Genomic DNA, 19,763 nt, shown 5'->3' with positions numbered 1-19,763 from the left:
TTGATCATAAATTAAAGCTCTTATAGTGTATTTAAATAAAAATCAAAAAAATCTGATTTAAATCAAAAAAATCCGATTTAAATCAAAATAATCCGATTTTTTTGATTTTTTTTAAAAAAATCAAAAAAATCACGAACCCTGGTTTCCATAAAAACCTAAAAAATGTGCTCTTTTTCTCCCTTTAAAATAATTATTTTGAATGAAGCAATACACGTATAAAATGTCTTCTTTTTCACTTTGATTTTTTTTTTCCTAAACGAAAAAAAAAGCGAATCAAAGCATATTTTTTTTTCTCATTTTGAAATGTAATTTTCAGGTGAAAGGAACAAAGAAAATCAAAATGCTTTTCAAATTAGAAATTATTCTCTTACAATAGACTGTGAGCTGCGCTAAATTACAATGCCAATTTACATTATTTTTCTTTAAAAACGGATTTTCTTATACATAAACATCAGGATATAAGAGCTTTTATCGAGAAAAAATGGTGAGAAGAGAAGTAAAAACGAGTTAAAAGTGTAAATTCGGTCTAATTTTATTAATATTTTTGCTATCAATTTGTTAGACAACTCTACATAAAATTGTCAAGGTTAATGAGGTTTAACTGCAATTAATTTAAATCAGAGCACGCGCTCTAAAAAGTATTACTATTTTGTTATTTAACTAATGATTTATTTTGAAACAAAAGTTTCATTTATCCCAAATTTCTCCTTGAAAGCGTAATCAAGGATTAATCTTTATTTACTTTCAATATCAATTTTATAACTCAAGTAATCAATAATGATATCAGATTAAACAATGCCATATCACGAAATGTTTATTTTGCAAATAAATTGTTTCCTTTAAATAACGAAGCAGAAACTGTTTTATTGATGGATAATTAAATTATTAAACTTGGATTCAATATTTTGCACTGATTTAAAGTACTTTTCTTTTTTTAATAAAATATTTATTAGTGAGTTGATTAATTCTCAGACTGTTTAAAATCCTTTGCAAATGTGCAGCACGACAGTTTAAGAATGGGAAAGTAAGTAAGTATTATAAATAATAGTGTTTATAATATGGAACGTTCTTCTAAAGCTGTTCAAACAGTTACTCTCAATTTTGCTATGTTTATTATCGACTTTAATTAATTAAGGCTTCGAAAATCTTTCCGTCTATCTTACAAAAATAAGTTTTTATTTATTGTTATTTTATTTACTTATTTTTAAAGCGTTTAAGTAACAGTTTGAAATTAATGGTGTCTTTAAAGTCAGATTGTATCTTTTGTCTTCTTCTTAAAATTGAAACGAAGGAGAATTGAAAGCCAATTCCTAATTATTGAATAACTAATTAAAATTTTAGAATATTTTTGGTTTCATTTTATTCACCGAAATATATTTTATTGAAACTTTAGTATCAAAATTTAATTATCAAACCATGTACATTAAATTTAATTAACGTGTAAATTTAATTATCAAACCAAATATTGTACAATTGCGCTAACTTTAAGAATTAAGATTTGATTACCGAGTTTCATAAATATAAACTATAGCTATTTAAGAAATAGGGAATTAGAATTCATATAATGCATAGATTTCCATAGGGCACAGTTCAAATATTACGTAAGCACTAAAGAGGGAAATGGTGTTGGTTGTGCTTATTTTTAATGACAAGAGGGGAAATGGGTATAAACAATGCTTACGTAAAACCTTTTATCCTCATATTTTAATTTTTTTTAAATATAAAGAAAATGTAGCAATTTTTTTTAATTACTCTTGGAAAATTTTTTAAATTTGAAATAAAAATTAAATTTGAGAAAAGAAAAAAAACCAAAATAATTTCTTCATGGAGTTTTAAAATGTTATGTAATTAAATTTTGTTTTATGCATAGTTGCATCTTCAATTTGAATTTTATCCTAAAATTCTTAAAATTAGATTACGACAAAAATCAAAGTTAAAGCAAAAGTCATAGTTAAAGTGCTGTGACTTTCTTACGTAAACGTGGGAGAAGGTTTTGTGATTTGGTTGTTTTTTCCTGACAAGGGGTGGGTCAGGATTGCCATAAACATGCTTACGTAATATGCAAACGGCTCCTAGTTAACACAGACCAGAAGAAGCGCAGTCTAAGGACTAAATGTGCTCTTTTTTTTTCTCCATTTCCATAACATTATTTTGCTATTATATATGTATTAAAATACTTATAATTTTCTCTCCCTTTATTTTCAGTTTGGCAGTCAAATACGATGCCTCTGGCATGGTGATGGAGGCAGCCACCCTGAGCGGTCCTCAGCGGAAATGCAACGTTGTTCCTGTTCAAAAGAGCTTGAGTCTTCCATCTTACGCGAGAGCAGGAGGAGAAGGAATCGATCATAGACTTATCTTCGCTGCCCTCGAGCAGAAGGAGAGAGTTCGTCGCAAAAGCAAGATCTTCACAAAAGAGAAAACATCCAGGCAGAATATCTTTTGCCTCCCCATCTCAACAGGATCTAAGTGCAGAGAAACGGATTTAAGTTCAGACACTTCATGTTCTTCGCTAGAGTACCAGAAACCAAAACCTTCGTCCAAACCTAAGAAAGAGGACTCAAAACAAGAGGCAAAAACAAACGAAAACGACACGAAGTTAAACGAGCTCAAGACAACTAAAACGAGTGCGCAGTCTAATGTAAAGAAGGCGAACACAGAATCAAAATTGAATGCCGACTACGGTGTTTTGACTCGCACTATCACCAACGGGGGTTCATTCAAGGTGAATGAACATTCCAAGGGACATCGTAGTCCGGTGGATACGCTACGTCTTAATATCGGTAGTAGTGACAGTATGGAAAGGTCATCTCGTAGTTCCAATGATAGCCTTACGAGAAAAGAAAGGCTGGTCGCTATAAAAGCACGAGTAGAAGCAGAACGTGAAAAATATGGTAATAGTTCCTCAGAAGACGAAACTAGAACAAACTTGACCAGATACAATAGTGACGGCGGTATTCACAGAACCGTTCGGGATGTCAAAACTAGATCGTATCGAAACGAAAAGAGGTTGAGACGGAGATCTCATGGTGAGTGGGCTATTAAAAAAGCCGATCGAAAAAACAATTTAAGTTTGTGTTTGAATCCTGAAGATGATGGTATCAAACTACACCTCGAAAAACTCAATCGTTTGAACAATGAAATTAATAATTTGGAGGTTAAAACAGACTACTGTCCATCCCCTAATGTTCCTGACGCGTCAAAGAAATATTATTTCAGTGATTTTCCATCCAAAGAAAATGTAACAAGATTTGTACAGCAGCGAATTAGGCATATTGAAGAGGAAGAACAGAAACGGAAAAGTGGATCCGACTTCTTTGATAAAATAAAATTAGCTCAGTTCAGCTCTCTCTCGCAAGAAAAATCAACATCCATCGAACATGTAAATCTATGTGAGAAGAAATCTCTAATATCCAGTATCATTTCAGACTCCAGACTAGGGAGCTCTGAGTTTAGCCAACGTGCATCGCCAACTCAAAGGTCAAGAGAAGCTCCCACCCCGCCTCCCAGATCGCCAAAGAGCATCTCAATCATGAACAAATCCTTCCTTCAGCACCATACCACAACACAGTCACACACGGAAAATGATTTTGATAAAAAGAATATGTTCCAACAAAATAATCTTTCTTTTGCTCAAACCAAAACGTCTGATAAAAGTCCTAAACTGGAGGTGAAAATTCGAAATCCTAAGAATTCCTTCCAATCTCAGAACAACTCTGCTGAAGCAAGAGAACTATTTAACGCGCGACGAAAAACTTGTAGCAATTTTGATTTTGTAGATGAAAAAGTGCTGAATGATCTTTGCTCCGTTCTCGGAACGGCTGGTAGCTCAAATTTAACCACAAATAGTAACCATTCGTGTTCCTTAAGTCAAATCAAAAATATTGAGAACAAAAGTTGTTCTTCGAATCCTGATATTTCTCCTTTGATCCCACTGAGGAATGAAAATTCATCTTTGATAAACAAGTTTGAAGAAAATGAAAGAAGGCGCGAGTTTATGTTCAATAGTCTCGAAAACAAAAAAAGTTCTAGTTCTATGTCTTGGGCTAAATGGAAAGTTCCTTTTGGTAAAGAAGATGCGTGTATTTGTTACTTATCGCCTGGAAGTAAACCCATTTGCAAATTCAAACATCATGGTTTACTAAATAATGGAAGAAATTCTGATAATGTTAATAATCAGGACGATTTTAAGAATTTAGAAAGTAAAATACTATTGAATGGTTCACAAGAAAGAAGAAAAATGCTCTCTGATAATAAAAGCATGCCCTATTTAGCATCTAGATGTAAAATAGAATATAATTCAAAGCGAAAAGAAAAAGATAACATAGATGAAGATCTGGCTTTGCAGCTCCAAGATTTAGAAAATAATCTAAAAATTGCTGATAAGAGTAAACCTTCTGCTGAAAGAAATGTGATGAACTCAACCAAGACTAAATCTTCCTACCCAAATGATGATCATGCTAATGACAAACTATCCTTTAACTCTAAGCATTCTAATGATGAATTAAATTCCCTTTCTAAAAGCTCGTCAGCTACAGCGAACCTAGACAGTGCGATGGCTGAATTAGAAAATGTCTATCTGAGTTTGAAATTAAGCAGTGATAATTTATCAGAAAGAAATAGTCTATCCAATATATCCCTTAGTGAAGAAGATTCTAAATTATTCACTAAAAAATCTACAAACCTTCCCAAAAATAAAGATGTGCCCTCAAGACGACTATCTATTCATGAAAGCAATACGTATTTTGATGATCCTTGCGGAAAAGATATAAACTCAAACCTATTTTTAAAAGAACACAATTCCTCAAATACAACTAAGCCAAAAGATATTGAAGAACTCAAAGATAACTCTATTAACGAACTATTTAAAGATTTAATGCCTCAACTGAGCTCTCTTGAAGAAAAACTGAGGTCATGTGATAGCAAGTATCCTCAATCTGTAAATTGCCAGCGATTTAATAAATTAGATAACAAATCATCCGACAATTATACCTCTTCAATAAGGCTCAAAAAAGAGTTCTATGAAAATTTGCATCTGCAGCAAGATAATTCTCACCGGAAAAAAATGGCTGCTCAAAAACTCTCTGAAAATATATCCAACCTAATGAACTCTCCTACTAGCAAATCAGCAACTGACAATCTGTCCGAGTGCCGCTCTCAACTAGTCAACCCTAAGTCTGCGAATAATTCGCCATTAAACAGTTACAAATCTGTCAAAATAGATCCTTGGAAAAATGATTCTAAAATGTCCGAAACTCCTTACTTTACCAGCCAATTGATTAAAACAAACGAATCGGCCAAACCGTTTTGCTCAAGACACGAAGAAATACGCCATATTAGGGTATCCATGGATTCTACGCCTGCTGACTCATATCCCGAAACTAGCAAATATTCGCGATTGAGTTCTGCTGTTAACTCGCCCTATGCGTCGCCAAAATGCGATGTCGCCAAGTCTTTTATGTTTACGCCTGGCACTAACGATAGCGTTGATAAAACTATCGATGGATTAGAGGAGTTACTGAACAGTCTTCTTGTCGATGTACCAGACAATAAACAATCTAGTCTACCAAAAACAAAGGAATCTGTTTCTGCATCATCTCCGATCGCTGCAGGTGAGATGTGTGTAATGCAACATTTGGACATTATTCGCTTGAAGCCTGTTCCCAGTTAACAGTTTTTTTGTGTGAATTTTATGTATCTCTTTTAACAGCATCTTTTTAGCATTTCCTTTTAAGAAATACTAATACAGAATATTCGTATATTTTTTTTCAAACAGAGTGTGTGCCTTTTGTAGTTTTTGTCTGTTTTATTATTCCTTGGAATGCACAAGTTTTTTTGCATGATACAAAATAGTTAGTTTAGTTTAAAAATAATAAATAATAATAACATTAAACATTAATTTGTGAAGGAGGAGAAACGTGTAAGATTTGGCCCATCCAATCTTTTTCATATTGAAACATATAGTTAGCGAATGATCACCCAGTTTGAAACATGTTATAGAGCAGAAACATTTGTTGCTTTTGTCTATCAGTCATAAAATCTGAAGGTAAAATCATGTGATTTGCATGCGATATTTTAATTTTTTTTTAAAAATTATATATATTTCTTTTTAGCAAATTTCTTACTTTTGTTCCACCGGTCATTAAAATTTATATATAGATATAAATATACATTAATGTACTGCGATCCAATAAACCTGTTCTTAACATTTATTTTCTATTTTAATGTGTTTACTAAATGTCTAATAGATTTGACCCATCGCCCCAAATCAAGGATTCTGGCATGTCAAAGAGAAAGTCGAAACTCATACAACATAAAAAAATTAATTTAAAAAAAATACTTCACAAAATATTAAGAAGCCAAAAAACAAACAAAAAATAAAAGCGAATAATAGAGTTCTCTTCAGTTGTTCAGTTTACGAATATAAACTAAAATTAATTTCATTTGACATTTTCTGTTCAGATTCGTTTTTTTTTTCCTTCATGAGTAAATACATTTTTGATACTTCTTAAAAAAAAGAATAATTGAATATAATAACATTATTTTAAATAGTTATTTACTGCTATATAGGTTTCACTATCTTTTTAATTTCTGTGGGTTAAACTCAGGGCTAAAGAGAATAGAAGGGCTGGTTCACTCCTTTGAAGTATCTCTTGCCGCGCCGATCCTCTGACGTCACTCTAGTGACGTCACTTTGGCGCAAAGCTCGCACTTTTACTTCAAGAACGGAGCGTTTGGCCTTACTAGCTCTAACTAATATTGGATCATTTCTTTTTGCGAGATATTCTAAGACATTTGTTATTTTCTATAATGACTTTCCTCAGTTTTTGCAGTGAATTTACAAGAATTTAAAACTATTATCGAAATGCCAGTTTGCGCGATTGCAACTTGCAAAAATTCTGATATAAAAACAAAAGGAAAAAGTATAATTTTTCGCGTGTTCCCTAAAGTAAATGAACAACTATGTAAAGAATGGATTCCGAAATGACACAGTTAATATAAAACCGCAATACGTTTATTCTGTCGTAAAGAACTTTTTATAAAAATTCATTATCTAAATAGAAACCGCCTCGCTACTTCATAAAGAAAGGCAGGTGAAAAGAATTAAAAAATAGATAAAGTCAAAGAAAATTAAAATGTAAGTAAAAAGTATAAATAAAATATATAGTATATAGTTGAAATTCTCCTAATTTCATAACATATTTTTTAATGTAGTTATTCTAAATATTTATGATTTTTTTTAAAAATTATATTCTCTTCAATTTAAATATCTATATATTATATCATCGTAAATTTAAATGTCTATAAACAATTGTAAAATTTCTGATGTCATTATGAACCTAAATTATTATTTTGTTTCAGTAATTAGCGTTTAAGGTTGATGTTTCCTAATGATTAAGTATGAACAAATTGCTATTAACGACATATTTTAAAATCAGGGATTCTAAATTTAACTTAACTTATCTTTATAAAAGAATATGTAGATAAAAAAGTGTCGATATATGCCTTCATTTTTCTTAATAGTTAAAGTTAAAACTGAACTTTTTAAAATAAAGTATTTATCGTGTCATTTTCACCAACTAGCAAAACATTTTTATAAGTTTAAAATGGTATTTTTTTAATATAATAACCAAGAAAGTTTTTTTTGAACTATGTTTATGAACGGAAATAATGTGTTAATTACGTAAAGTTTGAAGGCTAATAACCAGAAGAAGTCTAACTTATTTTTACAAGAGAAAGATGCAAAGTTATCATATCTTTGCTTGCGATCTCCGAGATCTGTAGACACAGTGACGTCATGAGGAGGGAAATCGTAGCTTCAGCTCTAAGAGCGGAGTGAACTAGCCCTTGTATTCTCTTTAGCCCTGGGTTAAACTAGCCTTACATTTTATTTCATAACCATCGTTGAACAGCCGACCCAATTTTGGGTTTACGACTACTGATGTTCAACTCCGTAGCCTTGTAATTTTGAACCAATCCAGAAGACAAGGAAATTCCTTGTTCAGTACCCCCAGAGGTATGATTTGTTATGAGAATATGAAGTACTTTGTGACCCGACAGATTTAACGTGCATCAGTCACCATTTATTACACGGAGAGCCTTCGGGGTGTGGAGATCGAACTCACGATCACTTGGACATGGATCCAGTGCCCTACCAACCAGGCTATCCCGGCCCAAACCAGCCTTGTCTAACTAAATAATTGTTAATCGTCCCAATTCATGCGCAGACAACTGAAAATCTGCTGCAGCACCAGATGATCGACTCAACTGCACAGGGTCCTTATTCCCTTATGAAGTCAAACCACCTACTAGCAACACCACCTAGAAAAAAGAAGGCCTCCGACAGATTACCATAACTGAGAAATTGAATCCTTTAGTAGTCCGAACGTTGACAGATCTTTCGTTATCCCCACTGCGCAGTTTAGTAGCCGGAACATTGTGACATCTCTGCTATTTCTCCCACTCTAAAAAGGGTAGTTTATAGTTTAAATAATAATATAAACGAATGAAAAACATAGTAGAATATTAGCAAACATAGTAAATTACCAAATAATCCTAACTTTAAAATTTTATTCTGCTAAAAAAATAGAAATTTGTTTTCAAGAAAAGTGGGTCAAAGCTCTCATGTTTCTTCTATACTACATACACTAGCATTGTATTCCTATATGACAACAACATCTCTCGTTTGTACAGTTTTACAAATTTTATTCTTCGAAATCGTTAAGATACTCTGACCGTGATTCAAACTCAGAGAGATGACCTTATGACCGGGAAAAATTATGAGAAAATAATTCCGAGATAACTCACTTTTTGAATGTCTGAAATTTTACAATTGTCTTTTTAGTCGTTCAAAAGTTGTTTCGTCGTTATCTTAAGTTAAAAAGTATAATATTCCACAATTTTCCTTAATGTTTTTTTTTCTTAAACAAATTCTCTCTAATTGTATAACTGTTAATTTGATTTTACTTCACTAAAACGAATAATGAATATTTCTAAAATTACTATACTAGTAACAAATATGCTTACTTCTTTACCAAACTAGGATATGATTAAGTTTTGATTTAGAATAACGATTTTTCAAAAAGCCAGTAAAAAAATATTATATTGCCCAGTAAATTTGTTGAGAAACAAAATGTTGTTTTCATAGAAATACAAAGCATGTATATTTTTTTCGTACATTTATACTTGATTTGTGAAATTTATGATTTGTGTATCTCATGTTTCAAAACAATCTAATTTAGTTACAAAAAGAAAAATTAACAATTTGTTTCCTTTACGATTCAAAATATCCCATTTAAATTTATGTCGTATTTTTTTCCTTCAAAATAGAAGAAAAAGGAATATTGTGATGACATGAATGAAGCATTGGAATAAATGTTTTTTTACAATGATAAACATCTTAAGTGTACGTTTCTATAATTTTTCCAATTTTGTTTTTGCTATTGTTTAAAATTTGATGGCAAGAATATTTGAAACGTTATTACACAGTGTTTTAATGCTTACACGCATAAATACATTTTGCAGAAACGATTTTCTTCCTTTCCTTCAGAAACGCTACTTAAAACATTTCATTATAATTTTTAAAAAAAGCACATTTCAACATTTTAATACAAAAAATGTCTCACAGAAATATTTCTGAAAGATAAATTTAACTTTTTAAAACTGCCTTCATTCCGTTATCTGAATTGATAATTCCTTTTAATTAATATTATTATTTTAACATACCATAATGCTTTTGTTAATTAAAAACTACCTCTCTTTATATGAAAGAAAAAAGCTACTGCAGTCGCTGTTTATGAAAATTTTCAACTAGTTCACTTCTAACAGTAATAACTCAAAAAAATTTTAAGTGAAACAATGTGAAATTTTACACTTTTCTTGAGATATAGGACATTTTGATATCAAAATATTATTGGGACAAATTTATAGTTGAGTTATTTTATGCGTAAATTGAAGTTTTTTTTTCCTTTTGCGCCACATTAATTAGACTAGCACAAACTACTACCTGTGAAACTGATTTTCTTTTTTGCAGCCTTTCGTATTTTACAGATATAAAAATGAGCAAGGAAATCTCATTTGGTTGAAATTTCGAATATGTATTGAAATCATTAAATAGTTTATATTGACGGTTTTTCCATATGAAGTAAAAACTAATCTCAGTAAAATTATATATTTTTTTTCAGCATCCATGTATTTATACGACTTAAGATGAAGAGAAAAAAAAACGCTTGGCATTTTCTTAAATTTTGAATTGGTTTTAAAGTGAATGAATTTTAAAGTTTTAGTGTTTCATTTGTACATAATCGCGAAAGGTTAAAAATTATAAATATATATCATATTTATATAAATCTAATCAAAGTATGAATCTGATTTACAAATTTAGAAAAAGGCAATATGATGTAAATAACATGTAAAATAATAAATCAAAATGGAAAAGCGCTTAAAGTAGCTAAAATAAAAAATTTGTTTTTGTACAAAGTCAGAAATACTATTCAAGCAGAAAACGAAAAAAATATATATTAGATATTTGTGTTAGCAAGACAGCATTTCTTCAGGGAACACACTGCATGTAAACACACTGGAGCCTTTCTATTGTCAGCGGTAATACCAAAAACTAACAGTGCCCCCGAGGCCCCATAATGGATAAACAAATAAGAAAAAGCAGTTGCAAAATTAAGCATTAAGAAATATAAAAACTAACCATTACGGGATCAGGACCAGAAACTCCTTAAAATATTCATGGAAATTATTTTGTAATTTAATATATTATTTAATTCATGATATTGATATATTATGGAGTTTCTGCTCCTGTTCCCGTAATATTTAGTTTTTATATTTCATTACGTAATTGGTTTTTCTTATTTGTTTATCCATTATGGGACCTCGGGCATTGTCAGTTTTTGGTATTACCACTGACAAGAAGGCTCCTGTGTGTTGGCAGGTCCCCTGAAGAAGTGCTGTCTTGCTAACACACATATCTTATATATTTTTTTCGTTTTCTGCTTGAATAGTATTTCTGACTTTCTACATTATTTATATTAACTAATATCGATACATTTTTAACTTTAACCACAGTGCTTCCGCTATAAGTAACTTTTCTTCTCTCTGGCTAGGCAAAATTCCAAGTTAATTTGAAGAGAAAAAATACTCAGGGTGAGCTCAATTTATGAAACGTGTTAAGTATTTTACACTAGTGTTTAAAATTAAAAGAATTTTCATGCTTCGTCTACAGCCCCAGAACTCGAAGACCAACTTAAATAAAATTGGGTAATAAGATAGATTGTTATAACGCATACAACAGTAATAATACGCACGCAAATTACATTAATGTAACAGCCCTCGGAGTTGAAATGGATGAAACAGAGGTTACTGAATCTAACAAAAAAATATTTTTAAAAAAACGGATTTAGACCCGTTTTAGTTGATTTGCAATGTTATACGGACCTCGCATTTAGATTGTGTCCTGAAAGCAAGACAATTTACGCATTCCTGTTACCCATTCATTCAGCGACACTGTTTTCAGGACCTGGATAAGGAGGGGATCAAACCTCCAACGCCGCTTTCACCTCCAATGTCCGAGAAATCGATCATGGTTTTATCGCAACCAAGAGTTAACGATTTGAAGGTATCGTGTTGGACGTCTTCAAGACAGGGTGCGTAGCGTTTTTAAAAAGCCCTTAAAGGTGCTTTTTTTTATTTGAGGTTTGCAAAAAGTGCTTAATTTTCTGTCTTTTAAAAAGAGATTTTTTTCTCTTCTCTGCCGTGTCGATTGTCGTTCTGAATTACAAAAAAAAATGCATGTTTTTCGGACTGCCGAGGGACTAGTTAAAATTCCTTGCAAACAATGCAGTATTTTTCAATTAGTTTCTTTTTCAAATAAAATTGTTGAGAGTACTTTTATGTCTACGTAAGAATAATTTTTAATAAAGCCTTCTCAAAAATTATACAAAATGTGAAAATTATTACTTTTTTTAATACTTTGAGGAAAGGACCAGCAATAGATTTCTTTCTGGGGCCCATAAGAAATGTGTCCAGCCACCTATGCACATTCTTGCATAATTTAGAAAAAGGAACTGTAACTGGTGTAAAAATGTAGAATCATAGATGATGTCATAGAACTTTATATTTGGTTTTTCAAGGGTGCAGACTGCCCTGGTTTCTTTTCATGGGCAACAACCCCGTGAAACATGTGCTTATTTTGTCTGCGATTTTCTGGAAAAAGGAGATATTGGCTGCGTATAATGCTCAATTACGTAAGGGCCGGGATAGCGTGGTTGGTAGGGCACTGGGACCATGTCCAAGAGTTCGTGGGTTCGATCCCCGCCGGCATAAGACTCCCGGTGTAGTAAATGGTGACTGATGCACGTTAAATCTGTCGAGTCTCAAAGCACTTCATGTTCCCGTAACAAATCGTACTGATCCAGGAGTTTCCTTGTCTTCTGGATTGGTTCAAAATTACAAGGCTAATGGGTTGAACATTAGTAGTCGTAAACCCAAAATTGGGTCGGCTGTTCAACGACGGCTATAAAATAGACATCACAGTTCTGCAAAATTTCGTCGTGCACAATTCATCGTAGCAACAAATCTTCCCGCACAATTTGCCGTCGCCATGGGACAATTCATCGTAAACTGAGCAGCCGCTGCGACATTTAACCGTGTTCATCACAACTCGTCGCAGAGGCAATTTGTCATACTGCAGTTGTTCGCTAGGATACTCTCTTGGGCACCATTTGCATCAGCGACAATTCGTCGAGAGCACAACTCATTGTAACGACAATTCGTCATGAACACAATCTTTTGCGGTTTCGATTAAATTAATCTATTTAAGTGAAAACAAAACATTTTCAAAACTATTATTTGATATTTTGATGCAATTTTTAAGTCAAAAACTAAGAATAAATTATGACAATTTAAAGAAAATAGCAGAAGAACTGTTTTTCAAATTAACTCTTCTCTTTTTCCGGCATTGTTGCTTAAATCATTTTAGGAAAAATAAACTTAGAACACTTATCTAACAATATTTCTTATATTTGTCCTTATATTTCAGTGATTGTTTCAGTTTTGGGGCCGTTTGAATATTACGTACGGGGAAGAGGGGTTCGTGATTTTATTATTTATGCTGATAAGGGTAGGGGGAGGTATGAGCAATGTTTTCATAAGATATTAAAATCCTTTTATTTTCAATATTTTCTTAAAAATCAAAATAAAAAGCTGAACATAAAAAATATTCGTGTAAAAATTTAAAATGTGAAATAAGAGTTGAATTCAGGGGGGAGAGGATTTTTTTTGTGCTGAGTTTCAGAGGTCAACATTTTTCAATACAAAAGGAAGCACAAAAGTTACCTAAAGAATATTCTACTCAAGAAATTATAAAATGAATTAAAACGTAAACTTTGTTCCCTGCAAAGTTTCACCTTTTTGTTTGATTTAAGCCCAAAATTAGTTTGTAATGCACATTATTATATTTCTACAGCAAGCAAATGACAAAGGAAAATCCAGGAGGTGTTATAAACTTCCTTATGTTAGCATGAGAAGGGGTTTGTGGTTTATTCATTTTGCTGATAAGTTGGAGGAGGATTTCAAAATTGCCAAAATTATGCTCACGTAATATTTTATAATTTCAAATTCGTACGTTATTAAGTTAAAAGGCATTCTTTAAAATTTGAAAAGATAGTGAATTTAACACGAATTTTGAAAATAGAAAACGAACGCTATCCTTAGTTTCCATACATAAAGATCATGCAATTAGTCGAATCTCCCAAAATAAAGAATTTGTCTCGAGGAGACGAAAGACACCAATAAAATTAATGTTATACACAAACGAAATTTATTTAATTACAAATAAAAAATTTATGCATTTTTAACACTTTGGGCTGTAAAAAATTTATTAATCAGTGTGAAGTTTTTAAGCATACATTTCATTGTGTTCGATATATTCGCCTTCCTGAACCTAACCATGACTGAACTAGATCAGCAATTCTAACGTATCAATTCATACGTCACAAAAAGTGTTGCGTCTGGTAAGCGGGCAACGCTTTCTATATACATAATGGTTGAAGCTGCCTGGTAAACTTAGTCAACATTTCTGGTCAATTTATGAAGTCAATTCAATTCAATCAATTCATGAATATTCTAAGTCAATTTATGAATTGAGATATTTTATTTAAAATATGTTTTATCATAATTAAAAAATTTTTTTGTGTTTCGATTTAGCTTTAAAAAACTCCGGGAGAATTTAAATCCTAAACTATCAATATTTTCATAAGTTTTAGATGTTATTTATAATCACTTAAACATCCTTACTTCCTAATTATAATATTAAAATCAATGAAAATATTGTTAATAATCGAGTTTGAAACAAATGCTGCTTTGTGTAAATATAGTTATTGTATTCATTAATTTTAAATCAAGAACATAATTCCGTTCTTTACAACGTCAAAATCATACTAGTTCTTCCAAGACTGCTGATGGTGCTTAATATATCTATATTTAATATGAACTAGCAGATTGTACTCACAAAACACATCAAAACACATTTCCCCACAAGAAGGCATCCCTAACACAGTAAAAACAAAGCTCTTCACAACAATTGAATTAGATCTCTAAATATGATTTCTCTTATTCTTTTGTTGGCAAGGCAATTGGAACACTCTTCTTATTGTCGAAATTTAATATATTATGCAACGTAAATGATTAGTTTGTCTCGTAATGCTTGAAGAGAGTTGAGTAGTTACGACAAATAAAATTCAGGTAATGAGTGAGCAAGTTCAGTCTTGAGTAGCTTTTACATTAGCGAATAAGTATACTTGTTCCTTCAAAATCTAAATTTGTCTTTGCCACTAATTACTTTAAATTAACTTTTTGCTAAGCTGAGTTTTATAATTATAAAATTTATTTTCAGTGATCACAGAGTCCAATAAAAATTTAAAAAGGAGTGGCCAATTATTTAAAACTAATTAAACAAAAACTTTTAATTTGATTTAAAGATAAAAGAATATTTTATTGTCTCCGATCAATATTTAATTTACGTTTGCGTAAGCACATAAGGGATTTGTGGTTCGTTTATTGTTATTAACCAGGCGGTGAAGGGGCGTGAGCAATGCTTACTTTATTGAAATCTCCTTTGGTTTTCAATTTTTTTTTAAAGCAGGAAGATAAAAAAAAATGTAATACATGGAAAATTTTCATATTTTAAATTAAAATTAAAATTTAGAGATAGAAAAAGTTTGAAAACTTTCTTCAAAGAGGTCTCATTCTTCAATCAGTCATTTTCTACATTCTTCAAGTCATTCTTGTCTTAACGTCATTCTTCAAAAAAATTTCTTCAGAGAATTTTAATGGTGAAAAATTTTAACCGCAGCACAGTAGGCCAGAAGACCATGATCTTTGGCCAAAAGTCAAAAATTAAATTTCAACTAAAATATGTTTAGGCAGCTTTAATATCGTCCAAATTAAGTATTCATAATCATTCCAAACATTATAATTTACTTTTTGGACCGACGAGAGTACAATGCAGTAAAAAATATGTCAATTTTCTTTTTTTAAAAGTAACTTTTAAATTTATATTTCAGAAATATATATAGGAATTTCACCTTTCTGTTGCATTTTTATCAGAGTAATTAGTCTGAAATTATGGTACAATTTCTAAATTTGTGGGATTAGTTAACACTCTTGACAAACTTATATTTTATATCTTATCATTTGACATTTTACAATGTTTGAATCACTTTCGAAACTTATCTCCAAAAAGTTCCACGGGGTTATTAGCTAAACTTTTTTTTGTTATCTTCTTTGATGTTTCTTCTTTCGAAAAAACCTGTCCCATTTTGCCCATATTGCAAAGGTGGACTAAGTATACCGAAAAACAAAAATTATGTTTTTTTTTTTCATGTTTTCGCGTTATTTTGTAATTAATTCACGTTATTTTGTAATTAATTCACGTTATTTTGTAATTAATTCACGTTATTTTGTAATTAATTTACGTTACTTTGTAATATTACTTCGGAAACATAATTTGCTTTTCATTTTTAATATAAAATTCCGAAAATTATTATATATATATATATATATATATATATATATATATATATATATATATATATATATATATATATATATATATATATATATATATATATATATATATATATATATATATATATATATATATTGCTACTTCAGCCGTCATCTTGTTTTTTTTTTGGTATTTTTAGTGTATTTCAAAATTTCAATTATGAATTCAATTTACCTGCACATGAAACCCCTAAATAAAAAACCCCAAATTTTAAAACAAATTTTATCGAAATACTAATTTTGGCCACGAAACTTTGGATGCTGGCCCACTGGGCGCAGAAAGAAAACGCAAAAGACTATTAGATAATATTCTGCTCAAATCAAAGCTGCCAAAAAACATGCTTACAAAATATTTGAACAGTTTATTTTTTTAATAATTTACTCTGTTGTTTCAAGGTACTCGAACAAACAAAGTTCGCTTTCAGTGAATTAAGTCAGGAAGATGCATATTTCGTTTGACAAAATAGCAACTCAAAGATGAAAATACGTCTTAGCTCAGAATTCTTCGGATAGATGGCAGCACCACTCAATCGTGAGGTCACTTCCTAATTTAGACAGATCTGGAGGTGAAGGAAATTTTCTCCAGATCCCTGAACTCATGGTACTACTCACCGAATGCCTTCGATAGCGACTTTCGATTCCACAGATTTTACGAGCATAAACTCGGATGGGAAATTCAGGACTAAGTTACGATCCCCACCTGAAGCCCACCCAGTTTCAGATCCATGAGTTCCAACTTTTCTGTGAAGTAGAGGTGATCTACGAGCAATGCTGACAACATCGGCACAATCATGCTATTGGTCGCATAACTGTAGAGCATTAACCTTCATGATCCCTCTAACCCACAACGGGCTATTGCAAGAATGCTTTAATTATAAAAATTACTTTTTTAAGAAATTATTTTTAAAAAAAATTCTAAGCAAATCTTTTCTGATTAGCTTAAGTAGTTAAGAGATATATCGAAGTATTTAAAAGTTAAAATTAACAATTAGAGGCCCGAACACTCTCCTACTTAAACTATTTGGACCTATTTTTAAAGTTAAACTATTTTGATTTTCTAAATTGGACCACTCATTATAAATTGATTGAAAAATCTGCCTTCGCTCCGTAAAAAAGATGTGTGTCTCTACAGAAAGTATGTTTTCATGTATTTTGCAACTTATATATATCGCCTGCAATATTTAATTAACTTAATTAAAATCTGTGAATCATCATAAAGCTTGAAAATCCAATCCTTTTATCAAAGGTTTTTTGTGGCATTCTGTTTTTTATTTTGTTTAAAAATAATTTGAAAAATGATTAAAAATATGTTTAGGAGAATAATTAAATTTAAAAAAAAATTAATCAGAGTTTGAGGTATTAATTCCCCCTTGTTTGTACTAGGACTGAAACTAATCAGCATGTAGTTGGTTAAATTGTCGAATATAAGTTCTTTTAAATATATAGTTACTTTGTTAACAATCATAAAATATACATTTCTATATAAATTTATATTTATATACCGCAGAATATAAATTTTAATTTGCAATAGGGAAGAACTTTATAAAAAGAAAATTAATAGCTTAATAATTTACTAAAACCCAAACATAATTACTGCTATTCATATTATTAAAATCGATTTATGCTTGTTGTAATATAACCGCGATACAACACTCAATATTAGCGTAAACTTTTCTTGCTGCTGAGTAAAAAGTATACTGTAAAAAGTATACTTTTTATACTGTAAATTATTTTTGACCAGAACGTCGCGGAACCCTTGGGGTTTTATGAAGGCAATACAAAAAATTTTATTGTAAAGGCTGAATTTCAATGGCTAACGCAACAAAAATTACGAAAAAATAAATTATAGATGGTGGACTCTGTAAAGCTAAGCACAGATGGCGCAAGAGGTTAAAATTCATCGTAAGACTTCCGGGTTACTACTTCCGATTGATTTTTACGCCTAAAGTTGAAAAAGCGCACCATCCAATATTATTATACTTGCCGTATTTACAATATAACGTGTTCTTTAAATTTAAATTTCAACGTAAGAAACTACGAATGTTTTCGGAAACTCCACAAGCATGCTATGATGCGACTCAAAAAATTACAAATGGCGATATTTTGCATAACTATAGCCAAGTAAGGTATTATACACGAAACATGGCAAACCTTACACGTTATTTATATTTTGATATTAATTTCCTTAAATTTGTTTTAAGCTCGCAACCAGTTAAAATTTGTAAATTACAGGGAACTTCTTATAAATGATAAAATTAAGTGTAAATTTGAACACAAATTACAATAATTAAACCTCCTAGAATATTAAGTAAACCTTTTCACACATCGCCTTGTAAGTGTACCATAAGCGGAGTGGTACACCGGAAGTTTTCTAAATTTCTATCGGTATGAATGGTGTTTTCTACACCAGGGAACGCTGCAAGCTCGGTACCGCCTAAATTTACGGGTTACTGCTTCCGTTGTATTTTAAAGCCATTTGGCATCATTGTGTTTTGAGATTCTTTCAAACAATGTATTTGATTACTTATTACTTGTGTTTACAATGCTAACAATACTGGTGTTTACACTGCTAAAAGTGTTAACACTAACGTAAGATGGTGCACAGCTTGCAACAAGAACAAACGGTAATAAACTTATGGAAAGAGGCCATATCAAGACTGTCAAAAAGCGAAGTTATTCAAAATCTAGCAACCATGTCACCTTTTTTAACAATATATCTCTAAAAAACTAAAACAAATTTTCACTTCAAACTCACCAGAATTACATATCTTCTATATTATATAAAACGCTAACACGTACGTATGTATCAATAAAACCGATGATATTTCTTTTCTCGCGTTGGCAACAGTTTTCATTTTTAATTGATAGGCTTCGGCGCGCAAGAGCACGTAGTGAGCATCATATGGCTCATCTATATTATATAAAACGCTAATACGTTTTAATTGATAGACTTCGGCGTGCAAGAGCACGTAGTGAGCATCATATGGCTAATCGGGTGAATTCTCACCGAATTATCAAAAAAATTCTCACAAAATTATCTTCATCGAAGCCGATGCTTTACATCCGGTGTTCAGTACTATTTCATATTGTTTTTCAACACATGGTTTTAGCCCTCTGGTGGGAAAGACTTTAAAACAAAACTTACAATAGTTACTTTTCTCAACAACTGAAATTTAGAATAGTGTGATTAAGAAAAATATGTGAACTGTTTGCAATTTCAAATTAATATTGAAATGCACAGGTTTAGAATTTTCTGCAGTGAAAAGTTTTCGGAACTTCAGTGTTCAAAATAGTGTACAAAAGCTAGATGTTAAGAACGTATCCAATGAGCGAGCAAAGCGAGCATCGGATTGCGAAGCAATCCGAAATGAACTGCGAAAGCACTTCCGGGGATTGGCGAGCACCAGCGAGCAGGGGGCGAAGCCTCCTAGTTAACTTTAATATCTTATGAAATATGGCAGATTTGAGCTCAGAAATTATCGAATTTATTTCTTTTATTGAAAACAAAATTATCCGTTTGAAAACATCGCCTATCAGAATAACATGTTGTAAGCAGCTGCAAACTTTTTAACCGGAACTAGAGTAGGTGCCGAGCTCGAGATTGTTACTGTTTACATTTCTGTTGAAAACACCATCCATACTAAATCAGATAACAAATTCACATTTACAAGAAATACTACTGAAGAGAG

General features: G+C 31.3%; 1 protein-coding gene across 1 annotated transcript in view; it reads left to right on the top strand.

The window, feature by feature from the left end:
• The first annotated feature begins 885 nt into the window (after nucleotides 1-885).
• LOC107441251 (uncharacterized) overlaps nucleotides 886-19,763 on the top strand; it is a 46,628-nt gene continuing 27,750 nt past the window's right edge. Inside the window, exons 1-2 of the mRNA XM_087168871.1 lie at nucleotides 886-1,024; nucleotides 2,206-5,666. Coding sequence (XP_087024997.1) covers nucleotides 1,017-1,024; nucleotides 2,206-5,666 — 3,469 coding nt within the window. The 5' untranslated portion in view covers nucleotides 886-1,016. The remainder of the gene's footprint in view (nucleotides 1,025-2,205; nucleotides 5,667-19,763) is intronic.

The sequence above is a fragment of the Parasteatoda tepidariorum genome, chromosome 7 (genome assembly GCF_982258835.1).
Source record: "Parasteatoda tepidariorum strain Cologne lab strain chromosome 7, Ptep-v5.0, whole genome shotgun sequence".
NCBI classification, from domain to species: domain Eukaryota; kingdom Metazoa; phylum Arthropoda; class Arachnida; order Araneae; family Theridiidae; genus Parasteatoda; species Parasteatoda tepidariorum.
Note: the sequence above shows the minus strand (reverse complement) of the source record. Positions and strands in the feature narration are given on the sequence as shown.